General features: G+C 42.5%; 1 protein-coding gene across 1 annotated transcript; it reads left to right on the plus strand.

The window, feature by feature from the left end:
- The first annotated feature begins 7397 nt into the window (after window positions 1-7397).
- On the plus strand, window positions 7398-12525 carry gorab (golgin, rab6-interacting). Its single transcript, XM_056277289.1, has 5 exons — window positions 7398-7600; window positions 7804-8104; window positions 9208-9309; window positions 9405-9545; window positions 11051-12525. The coding sequence occupies exons 1-5, from the start codon at window positions 7546-7548 to the stop codon at window positions 11514-11516; spliced, it is 1065 nt and encodes a 354-aa protein (XP_056133264.1). The 5' UTR covers window positions 7398-7545; the 3' UTR covers window positions 11517-12525.
- Window positions 12526-12906: the final 381 nt, after the last annotated feature.

Raw genomic sequence — 12906 nt, forward strand, 5'->3', positions numbered from 1 at the left:
GTTAAGTCCACAAGACAGTAGTGGTGCAGTGCTGGAGAAGAGCCCCCTGATGCCCGAGCTGCATCTTCGACACGGTGTTCATTTTGTCTTCACAGTAATTTCACTGTAAAAAAAAAAAAAATGCCATAATTTATACACCACTCTATGTATACCATGAGAACATACAGCACCATATATGCACAAAACCAACATTACCGCCAACCATTGAAGGCTAATTAATATGTAAGCATGTTCTTGCCTGCGTACACACATACTGTATCACTGATGTCCGCGTTTGTGCGAACGTACAAGTGTGTTTGTGAGTCTGCCTGTGAATGTGTATTGTATACCAATAAAATAGCGTGTCTCTGATTTGTTAAGCAATCGCAATATTGTGTGCGTGCGTGCAGTGCGTGGCGTGCGTGCGTGTGTGTAACGGTGCTGGGACGTTGTGGTCCTGATTATTACTGTGTTTGTGTGTCTCAGCTCTTTGTAACTGGTTCCCATGATATAAGACCACTATGTTCCCAGTCTGCCATATCAGCTGGCCTATTGTGGCTTGATGAACCAACTCAGGAATCTGTCACCCAGAGCATAATGCATCATGATGTTTAGAATCAGCCCCACAAAATGTGGAGTTGGTGTTTTGAGGAGAATAGCTCAGCGGCTTGGTCCCTGATCTAATTAAGCCTGTATCTGGGGGGGGGGGGTGATCTGAGGCTACATTTGGGTGAATTGAGTATGTGCTGAGTTTGTGTGTTTGCATGCATGCCTGTGTGTGTGTGTGTGTGTGTGGTGTGTGTGTGTGTGTGTGTGTGTGTGTGTGTGTGTGTGTGTTTGTGTAAACATTGCATGCATGGCTGTGCATGCTCATACCGGGGGGGGGGGTTCGTGTACATCCACACCAGTAATATTTAGGACACAATAATAACAACGGTTATACACGTGCACTCTTGTGTGATTTTGTTTCGAGGCCTGCGCGCGCGCGCGCCGTGTGCGTGTGTGCCCGCACGTGCGTCCGCATGCGCACACGTCGTGTCTGGTCGGGTCGGTGGTTTGCATGATTGGTTGGGTACCGGGCGCACAGTGGAGCGGTGGACCTGAGTCGCAGCGCGGGCTTTATATACTTGTAGCGTGGCGTGTTCTTCTAATCATGTGTTCTGTCACTCCCAACCGTTCCACTCAAACGACTCCGCTGTGCTAAATTCCCTGAATTAGAAGCAAAGCAAGATAAATACCATTCCGAATCGCAACAGATGTATGAAATATAAAACAGGATCCGATGTCCTTTAACAACCGCCTGCTACTTTAATACAAGGCCTGTTTTTTTGCAGGAATGCTTTCTATTAATCCATTTGGAGTCCTTCCCAAGTGTGTGACCTCCTGTTTCATCCCACATTTGTATTGTTTTATATCCACAATTCACTGTTTCCAATAACGTTTTTATTTCAGAAATAATTCAAATCTCTTTTATGTAATTGTTTATGAAGAACATAAAAGCCTCAACGAGGGAAGGTTGTAAATTAATGTGATTATCACAGGTTTTTTGTTTTTTTGTTTTTTTTTTCTCCTTCCCCGGCTTGGAACAATGAACCATTTTTGCTTGGCATGGCCACAAACACAAGGCATACTTCAATATTTAATTCAATTAACTCTTTATGCAGTGTGGGTACAGCTGACGCTACACATTTTGTTATAATAAATCTCTATTTTCCTGTTCTCAGCGGGAGCTGCCTAACCCTGCGGCTGCCAACAGCTTAAATCCATGACTCCTGTTCATTTTGTTCCCCTGGTTTAGAGTCCAATGAAATCAGGTAATAAGGGTGTGGTGAACGGGTTTGGTTTGGGGGTGGGGTGGGTGTATATACAAGACTACCAGTAACTCCAGGGGAGATGGAGTACCGCTATTCATGGTATAACCATGCCAAAACCAGAGACTGCTAATGGGCATTCTCTTCTCTCTTTCTTTTGCTCTCTCTCTCTCTCTCTCTCTCTCTCTCATCTCTCTCTCTCTCTCTCTCTCTCTCTCTCTCTCTCTCTCTCTCTCTCTCTCTCTTGCTCTCGCTCTCTCGCTCACTCCCCTCCCATGCCCTTGATTGGGACCAGATGTGTGTGTGTGTGTAACACTCTGGGAAATGGATGAGATGAGAGACAGCAAGGCCGCCAGAGCCACAGTAAATTTGCGGAATGGTTGATGAATAAACAACAGCGGATTAAATGTGCCATAGCTAAAAATAATTTGATTAAGAATCTGATTGGAAGGCCAAATCGCTGGGGCCATGCTGGAGACAGCTGCATCATTATTTGAGCTCTGCTTTGCTAGGACTTATTTTTCCCCCCCTAATGAGACTTCAATCTAGGTCAGTTTATTGGGATTTCTGGGCAAAGCTTGCAGCCTATTGAATCAGTTGTCATCACGTATGATTGCCTGTTTAAATGTTCCAAACTCTGAATCTCTCTTGGCCACAGTCGAGTTCAGTCTGGGTCAATCAAAAGTCACAACACGACTCTGTGCAGTCTGCCGCCCTCCCTTTATCAGCAAGTGTCTCCCATGCCCCTGTCAGTTTCGCTAATCAGCAAGTGCATATTCATCTTTGTTTTCACTTCGAGAGGGATCTCTTCCCTTGTGGCTTGTTGTTCTGGGCCTCCCTCCCTCTTTCCCTCTGTATATCTGTCCCATCTAACATCACAAGCTAGTAGGCTGATTCCTGTCCCGACTCCCACCCATCTCCTCTTGCATCTGTGGCTGGCTTTGGGGCCAGGACGTGGTGCCACGGAGAGGCCCATGGGCTGTGGAGAACTAAATGCCGAAGTATTCGGGTGGGCAAGGCTGTTGAGGGGCCTGTTGAAATGCATTGAAAGCCTGGGTGCCATCCAAGGAGCTCGCGAGCATGTACAAAAGGGCTGCACATGAAGTGTGCTGCCAGCGGGGGAAGAGAGCCGGGAGGCAGGTGAGACAGGGAGCCATTGTTTTGCTTTATTTCTCCTCCGTACAGGTGGGACTGCTCAGAGCCCTGTGCACAGACCTCTGTTGAGACGGATGAGGAACCCTCTCCAAGAACATTAAGGGGGCTTGGCATGAGGCTGGCATGGCAAGAACCAAGAGCCAAGTCTGGAGGAAATGCTAATGATGTTAATTGATCTCAGATACAGTCATTTTTCTGAGGTTCGATTACCCAGCTCTTGGGTCTGTGAACACAAAAGGGACAGCTGCAAAAGAAGATAGTATATTATATATATACACACACACACACACACACACACACACACACACACACACACACACACACACACACACACACATTACATACATATATACACACATACATATATACATATATATGTATATATACACATACACACATGTACATATATATATACATCACACATACATATATACATATATACACACATACATGCATATATACACACATACATATATATACACACACATATATAATATATATATATACACACACACACATATACATACATATATACATATATATATACACACACATACACATGCACACACATATATATATATAAAATGGTTCAATAATACTGGATGTTCATTTTTCATATCCCGTGGCAGAGAAATGTCAGGGGGCCAATAATGAAATAAACCACTAAATCAAAATAATCTTTTCTGCACTAGAGAAAATGGGAGGGGGGGGTGTAAAATGTATGGATAATGAAAGCAAGGAGACACAAGCTTTGCCAAACAGAAAAAGAGTGAATGAGAGATGGAGGAAAAAAACAGTGTGCGTGTTGTGCAGCCACCGAGTTGCACTGCAAACTCAGCGCAGATGGTGGAACGAGAGGTCAGGGATGGAAATTAAAGAACAAATTCAGAACAACAGCAGGGAAAGGCTGCTCTGGCCAGGATAGGAAGAAGGCCGCGGGGTCAACGGGGACCCAGCACACGGGCTTTTTTTAAACAGCAATTAGATGTACCCCAAGCTTCCCGCTCAGAGCCACGGGGACAGGTTGACCCCTAATCATCCTCAATTTCATTGGAGCCCTCGGACTCTCTGATATGTGTCTCCTCAGATTGGCTGTTTATTTTTCACAGCACTTCCTGTTTGATTGAGCGTGAGCCATGCGCCTTTATGGATAGCCGAGAGGGCAAAGGTGACCTGTGCACTTGCTACATGTGTTCAATCATCCGCTCCCGCTATTAGTCAGGGTATATTCAAAACAAATGTATTTCTTAATTGGCCGTTTCTTAAACACTACCCAGGCGTATGGGTTTTGATAGGGGCTGATATTATTATTGGATGATTCATTAGCTACATGATACATGTTGTACTAGAAAAGTCCAGGCTGATGTTTGAAACACAGTTTTCCACGCTCAATTGCCTCAGCTGTCCCACATGTTCCATAGGCTTAGCCACCCACACACAAGTACGTTTTCTTTAATTGGGGATGTATAAACTGACTTGAGATTGATGTCCACTTGCGGTGTAATATAAAGTTCAAGCACAAACGGTGAGACAGACTTTCTCCGGGGCTTATAAGACGTATCCTTACACACGTGGGCAACAGATCTGACATGTTGAACTTCTGAACCGAGTCCAAGCGTCATTAACCCCCCCCCCCCGTCGCCGTCACCCCCCCCCCCCCCACCACCCCCACCCCGTGTCCTTAAGGAGAGTTCCACTTCTCCCACCTTGATGTGTCCCCGAAGGTCCTCTCAATAATGATGCCTTTGGGACCCCCTAGACCCTGGTAATCAGCGGACCAAGGGTGTCCCATCCTGGCTTGCCCTGGTCTGACACAACCGCAAACGCACGCTAAATGGCCGGCCGGCCAGCCAGCCATTTGCTCCCTCTCATTGCCATCTGGCCTCCATGCCTGGCCCTGTCTCCACTCTGCCCCGGATTTATGCCCTCCTGAGGTGTTTTGCCTTTTAACTCACATATAATTGGCCCCCAGATGCGAAAAAGATGTGGAGGCCAGTTTTTATTAGTTGCCAAGCAGGGGTCATTGTTTTTGCTCTGACTCCTCAGCATGGCCAAGGTTAAACAGACAAACTTTATGCCTGCATCTCAACCAATTACCGGGGATCCAATTTACAAAACGAGGAGTCCACGCAAACACTACTTAGGAAAGCATAAATGAAATGAAAACATTTGGTAAAAGGGTTGTGGTGGTGTGTGCAAAATGACAGGGGTTGAGAGAGTAATAAAAGCAAAACATTTGGATTCAGCCCTTTCCTGCAAAGTCCTGAAACACCTTCCATCCTGTTTCCTGGCCGTAGTACCCACCTCAACCATCATGACTAACTCACCAGACATAACTTGCCTGCTGTCAATTTGTGTTCATAATAAATTTTATACCATAAAACACACCTGTATTTTATGTTGAGGAGCACCTAATTGGGTTTTTCTTGGCATTCGGGATAACAGAATATAAAGTCGAAATTTATTTCAGAGTCAAACCCTCACCAAGACAGAAATAAGTAGAAGCTGTTTATAGACTATTGTTTTAGAAAACCTTTCCCTGGAAGTTGGCTTTCATTGCTTAGCTTACAAAACACCATATTTGTCCTTTAATGATACTTCATTTGTAATCCATTGAAAAAATAAACTTCTCAAAAGATGCATGCACAGCCAAAAATGATAGTAATGCTCATAACAGTACTCCCAAAAGATTGATACCTTACTTTACTTTAGCAGTTTACTTTATTGCCCTTTCCACAGAACTCTAATGGCTCCACAGGACGCCCCCACAAAACAAAGCAAATGTTTCTTCTGTTAACTTTTAGCATTTATTTGATAGGACAACAGAGCAAGAAAGGGGATGTAGGAGAGAGAGAGAGAGAGAGAGAGAGAGAGAGAGAGAGAGAGAGAGAGAGAGAGAGAGAGAGAGAGAGAGAGAGAGAGAGAGAGAGAGAGAGAGAGAGAGAGAGAGAGAGAGAGAAGAAACAAACAAACAAGCAGACATACAGCAAAGACTTTGAACTGTGATTTGAAGCTGGACGCTGCAATCACACCTGAAGCTTCTTCGTGGTATTCACTTATCTGGTTAAAACACCTCCATGGCAAATGTTTCTATGGCCCGATGAAATATTTGAACTAAAGTAGGGATCAAACTCCAAAATAAAAGTAGCCTAAGCTTAAGAGAGTCATTACGTGTCTCTAACAGTCCATCTTTTATTAAAAGAAGAAAAGAAAAAGAGAGCCACTTTATTTTGTCATTGTACAGGTTACAATGAAATGTGTTCTCTGCATTTAACCCATCCTATCGTATAGGAGCAGTGGGCAGCTGCAGCGCCCGGGACCAACTCCAGTTCTTCTTTCCATTGCCCTGGTCAGGGGCACAGACAGGAGTATTAACCCTAACATGCATGACTTTTTGATGGTGGGGGGAAACCAGAGCACCCGGAGGAAACCCACGCAGACACGGGGAGAACATGCAAACTCCACACAAAAAGGACCTGGGGCGGCCTGGGATTCAAACCCAGGACATTCTTGCTGTGAGGCAACAGCACTAACCACTGGGCCACCATGCCACCTGAACAAACAAACAAACAGATGAACAAAAAACAGTTATCACAATTAGCACTTACATACATTTTTGTTTGATTTGATGTAGCTATCTCACTTTATACCGCCTCATGATATGGATTTAACTTACCTCTTGTTAGTCTACCACAACAATTATCAGACACTACTACTACGGATCCAGAATATGTAACAATGGGTGACATCTATAAAGGGGTCAAAATGGATGTTATAAAAATAGATCAGACAGTCAAAATAGATGTTAAACGGAAGGATGACAGCTCCATGTATAAAAGCTGGGCTATCCATTAAAAGGCTCAAGAGACAACTTCTGAAAGATGAAGTAAACCATGGTCTGTGGCAGGTGTGTCTGTCTGTCTATCGTTTTTCCTTCTCAGCAAAGTCACTTGAGCAATTTTTTTTTAAAATTAACCTCTGCCCGAAAGGCAGGTTCCCCAAAGCTTGTCAGGTTCGGATAAGGAATGAACTCTGAAACAAGTGGAAAAATAAATACCCAAATGAGAGTTGGTGGGAAAGTAAAATAAGTAAATCGCCACAGTATAAGGTGATGATCGTCTCACATCATCTTAAAGCAAACGGAGCCACCAAAAAGCCTTTCTATACATTTAATTCTTCCGTGCTTTCTTTGAACAATGAACAACTTTGCATGAACAAGTTAGTAGTCAACATCTTCCGTCAATCACCAGTGTCGGCAGTACACTGCTTTGACATTTCTGAGAGATGTCTTGGGACTCTTAAATTTTCCTGTTATAATATTCCTCCTTAATCTTTCCAGCATGGGCAATCAATTTTATGCATTTCCATGTTTAACTTTTTTTTTGTTCGGGCGCCATCTATTACTTCCCTTCAGAGGTCTTCTTTGGGGTCCTTGACGTGGCAACCGTAAACAAAGATGGCGTCCTTGTACGGGGTTATGTAGGATATACCCAACATTTTGGACTTTATAATGAATATTACGCGCGTTTACATTTTGGATAGTTTATGTGTGCATCAGTTTGCTTTGCCAGTGACGTCGTTTTAAGTGTACGGCCATAAAATGGCTGGATGGGCAGGTTTTTCTGACGAAGAACTAAGAAAGTTGCAGCAGAAAGGTAATGTTTGCTAACGTTAGCTCGCTTCCGTGAGTTTGCCACCCTCTAACTTGGCTATTTCTGACTTTTACGTTGGCACTTTCTTCGCGTTAACATAACATTCTTCTCATTTTGTTTCGCTAAATAGCATGGGTGCCGTTGACAATGATCGTCTTTCTCTCTCTTTCTCTCTCTTCCCTGCGTGTGTAATCGGGTTATCCCAGACCAAGGGGTTCCCGCGGCGTTGGGTCGTGGTCGGAAACCCACTTCAACCAACCGTAGTCGGCAGCAGTTACAGCGAGAGAAAGCGTTACACACCGCCGCTCAGCAGAAGGTTGGATCTGAGTTGCCTGTCCTTCCGCCGGAGCAGCAGCTCTCCAAGCCACCGCCGAAAACCGTCCCTGAAACTGCAGCCCCAGTAGCCGAGAAAGTCCAGGAGATAAATATGAATGTAAACCGTGTCCCCGCAAGTGCTGAGGACTTTCCACCTACCGCGAAAGAACTGGAAACACCAGAGGTGGAATTGTTAGTAAAGCTTTGATGTCATACCTATCCTAGACACCGTCAGTATTTATGTTTTTGTTAAAACTGTTCAGTTGAAACTTTTGTGGCTTTATAGTACACGGGACTGAAAAGTCCAAAGGTCATATGCCCTTGGTTTTCATTAGGGACAAATGGATACAAATTGTACGACTACAGAAATACTGTAAATATAGATTTACAGTGATTAACTCCTAGTTAATGTTAGTCTTTTAGATTAGATATGTTGGAGTCAGCATATATTTTGAGATTACAAAACTTGACAATTTGACATGGTTATAGATAAATTGTGTAGAGTATTTGTGCATAATTAATAGTTTCTCTATTGTCGGTAATATAAACTTTCAGATTCAGAAAACTTATTCCTGGGGGAAGTTCTTTGTCACAGTTGCTCAAACACTAAGAAGTGCACAATGTAAGATTTTTCTTTTTTTTTTTAAATTACCAAGGGAGCAAAAATAAGTAAGAAAAGACTAAAATAATGTGGATGCTTGGTTTAGGGTTTTTTTTTCAGAGTTAGTGGTGCTGTGTGTAATAGCTAATCTTTCCTGAAGCATGAAATGACAGTATAAAATCAGCAGGGGTTGATGAATGGTACTGATAAAAACAAAGCAAATGACTCACAGCCCTCCCATTCCCCAGATTTCTGCATTCAAAAACACAAAAGTCAGTTTGTGTTATTTTTTTTCATTGTTTGACGCACTGCCCCCTAAAAGGAATAACTTGCGGTCCTCAGCAAACTATTCAACTGTTGCAGTGAATGATATCTACTGGAAGCATTCAAAATTTGCAGATGTTTGCAAATGCACTGTGCATTCCTGACCAGTCTGTCCAGATTTGTCTTGTTTGCCTTAATTTTCTTTCCCACATCGCTGAAAATGATAGCAGTCAGGATTCATACACACCTTAAGCTTTGAGCTCTACCTCCCAGGTGGATGTCCTTTCAATAGATTTCTTTCACAGATTCATTGAATGTTGCTGTCCTGTCTCCTTAACTAGAGAGCCCTACATATTTTTACATAGCTTTACTGAGTTAAATATAAAGTGTGTGTGTTTGCGTGTTCAGTACCTCCTGTTTTTCATCACAGACGTGAAAAGACACGCCTGGAGCAGCTCCAACTAGAGCAAAAAGTGATGGAAGAGAAGAATAGGCGCAAAAAAGCCTTGCTTGCAAAAACGATCGCTGAAAAGTAAGTACAGGCACCAGAATAAGTGGTCATTCATAACTTGTTAGAAAACCAAGTTGTAACTCCTAACACCATTTTTGCAATCATGTTTTCCACAGGTCAAAACAGACTCATGCCGAGGCAGTAAAGCTGAACAGAATCCAGAAGGAGCTCCAAACTCTTGATGACATGGTATCTAATGATATTGGCATCCTAAGAGGCAAAATAGAACAAGCCAGCTGGGACTACAGTTTGGCCAGGTATACAAGGACAGAATATAAAAAAGTGAATTTTAACTTGTTAAGAAAAGCATTGAGAACAAAAGCACTTGACTGCTTAAAGTCAAATCAGTTTATCATTATCATATCGTCACATTTATTGTAAATATTATTTATATTACTAAATCAACAATTGTATTATCGATAACTGCACACTTAAGAAATAGTTAAATATTTAGTTGATCTAACTGATGGGTCTCTGAATCTGTTCATTGAAGCATGGCCTTGTGATGACAGTGGTGCCCTGTGAAGCTCCATAAATAATTTATTTATGCATTCCACAAATCAATATGCCTTTCAAAAAGGTCTATATCCAGAAACGCACATCGTTGTTAATTTATATCAAATTCTGGAAACACTGCCCCCTGCAGAATGATTTGAGTATTCAAGCCACATATCACTTGCGTTGCATTGACCACATTCATAGAATCTGTCTGTGAAGTTCTGGTTATTTTTTATATTCCCTTTGCCTTTAGGGATTAGGTGTTTACTGCTCTGGCTGTAATGATAACCTTAAATATTTCTTAGACATATTGTGGTCACAGTTATTAATCGTGATTATTGTCCTCAGTGATTTTTGGAAACCTCCATAAAGACACTTTCTGTATCTTAAATCACTACACTTGCAGTTCTTCTAAATCAGTAAAGCCTGAAGCTTATGCAGCTGCAGCTGGAAAGTCTCTAAATCAACATGAAATGGTTTTCAAACGCACCGTGTCCCAAAACAAAGCCAAGGCTTATTATGCACATTTTTGTACTTGTTTGTCACTTGTCAGCATATTAGTTCCAAATGCCATGTAGTGATCTATTTTTGTACTACAAAAATAATGTTAATTTATTCAGACATGGTGTTTAAATTTGCTGCTTCTGTTACAATGGGTTTTTCCATCAATGGGTTTTTTTTGTTCCTTAGTTTGGAAATTCCAGCTATCACTCAGCCCTAATCACCTCTGGTCTTGGGTTTAATTCGTGAGCAAGTTCCCGCTGGCAAGAACAGCCTTCCCGCTTCAGGTTCAGATTGTACGTGCGCCTGTTGTATTTTATATAATAGTGCAGTAATAATTCTCATTGCAAATAGCTGAGTATTGTGAGTACACTGAAGAATTAAATTTGATTCTGAGACTTTATAAATGATAAGAAATATTCATAGATATCATAGAATTAAAGCACCATAAAGTAAACACCCTAATGAAGGCCTCTGCCAATATAAATAGGTGGTCAGCCATGTCTAAATAAAGGTTTTTTCACATTTAGGCACTAAAAAGAGTGCCGTCTCTCTATAGTCACAAAATTGGAACTAAATTATAAACCGGACACTAAAGATAATAAGCCAACACTAAAGCCCTATCAGTGATGTATTTCATTCTTTTATATTTGATCATTTACATTTGATTTTGTTAATTTAAGTAGGCCATACAGTCTCTTTTCCCCCTGCTTCTCACCACAGTTCTATCTCTTTTTCTGTTTTCCTTGTCATATCCTTGTAGGAAGCGCTATGAGAAGGCAGAGGCTGAATACGTGACGGCAAAGCTGGACCTCCACAAGAAGACGGAGGTGAAGGAGCAGCTTACAGAGCATCTGTGTGCTATCATCCAGCAGAATGAGCTGCGCAAAGCCCATAAGCTGGAAGAGCTGATGCAGCAGCTGCAACTCCAGGCCACTGAAGAAGAGCTGGAGAAGGGGAGGGAGACAGAGCATGGGGAAGAGAAGAGGAGGAGCGGTCAGGATAAGCCGGGAGAAGTGAAGGTGGAAAAGGGGGTCCAGGAGAATGGGGAAACAACATTGCATTCCAGCCAAAACTGTGGTCCTACAGAAGAAGGGATGACCAAGTGTGAGGAGGGTACCACCATCCACCAAAACTCCCCCCCGGCGATGGAAACAAAGATGACTGACCGGGACTGCGAAGTGATTGAAAACTGTGTTCAAAGAGAATCCCTGGCTTCAGTGTCTTGATGCTCAGTGTAAAGGGGTGTGCTGAAATGGGTTTGTCAGAGCAATGCTTTTCCCTTTCTCTGTAGTGGCAGTTCCACACCAGAGAGCGTTCATAGTGCCATTTTTATCGACATCTTGGCATTGTCACATATTGCCGTTGTTGTGATCAATACAATACACCACAAACCTATAACACCAATATATTGTTGAATAACTTAAATGTATTTAACGTACAGTGGTACTCTGCCGTTACTTGGTGGATGGAGGTTGTAGTGTGCAGTTTTGTACATTGCCTTACATTTTCAGCGTACATGACTGCATACTACGGCGCTCAGTGTTTGTCTTGGCTAGTCACTTTTATGTGGGTGCTTCTAAATGCTCTTTCTCCAACTTTTCTTCAAAACATGTGGTTTTACATCATATGTGAATTATCTCCTCCCAAGCAAAGGTTGAATTCAAAGGAAGACTGTTTTCGATCGCTTTGTTTCTGCGGCAAGAATGAAAAATGGTTAGTGTTTACTTTCTGGAAAATCTCTGGTGCCGAGCAGATGGAGGGAAGGATTAATCTATTTATGTTATGAACGTAAACCCATGTATATTATGTTGTAGATCAACATATTAGCTCGGGAGCGGGTTGTATTTCACAAAGCTAATTTTCCTCCATCAGCGGAGTTGGGGGAACACCATCTGTAGTGGGCCTCCTAAATGGTAAGGTGATATGTTGTAATGTATGTATGGATGGATGCATGTAGGCCACCGAGGCAAACCTGCTGCATGTAGCTATTCCTCGACCATTACAGCCTTACCGGATTTAATTCGCTCAGAATATCAGTGTGTCCGACGTCCTGACCGCTACGGCTGTTCAGTGTTATACTGTAGTACCTGGTCTGCACAGCTGTTAAATGTAGTATCTGTTAAGTCTATTTTAATTTTATAATCTTCGTTGAATATTCATATAGCGCTGAAAACTGTCTTATTTATGGAGTTGGGATTATTAATGTCTAGAAATATTTTACCAAAATAAATTCAAGTGGCATATGGGTTGTGGGTTTTTTTTTTGTATTATATTATGATTGTCGTTCTCCCCTGAATTCAGTGGACAGCCACACAGGAATGCAAATTCACCCAGGGAAATGGAAGTAACGTAATGATCTCCAGCCGTCTTTAAAGCTCTGCTGTGACTTGGGTGTCTGGATGAAACGGATTCCCTGAAAACGTGTGGTCCCGGGAGGAATTTACGGAGAGTCGTGTGGATCTCCCATCGCCTTTTCAAGTCGTTTTAAAGCGCAGTAAGTGTTGTGTAAACCGCTTTTGAGATTTTACAGCGCCTCGCTCACATCTGGCCGTCTGAGCAGAGCCCATATAAAACCAGCTGTTTTAATTAGTGAGGCTGCAGCGACTGACCACCGCG

The sequence above is a fragment of the Lampris incognitus genome, chromosome 3, assembly GCF_029633865.1.
Source record: "Lampris incognitus isolate fLamInc1 chromosome 3, fLamInc1.hap2, whole genome shotgun sequence".
NCBI classification, from domain to species: Eukaryota; Metazoa; Chordata; class Actinopteri; order Lampriformes; family Lampridae; genus Lampris; species Lampris incognitus.

Bases quoted from the DNA above. Each gene is read 5' to 3' on its own strand.
- gorab (XM_056277289.1), top strand. From the start codon at position 7,546: ATGGCTGGATGGGCAGGTTTTTCTGACGAAGAACTAAGAAAGTTGCAG. The intron at 8,105-9,207 runs GTTAGTAAAGCT...TTTTCATCACAG, and splicing joins GAAACACCAGAGGTGGAATT to ACGTGAAAAGACACGCCTGG. The intron at 9,310-9,404 runs GTAAGTACAGGC...TGTTTTCCACAG, and splicing joins GCAAAAACGATCGCTGAAAA to GTCAAAACAGACTCATGCCG.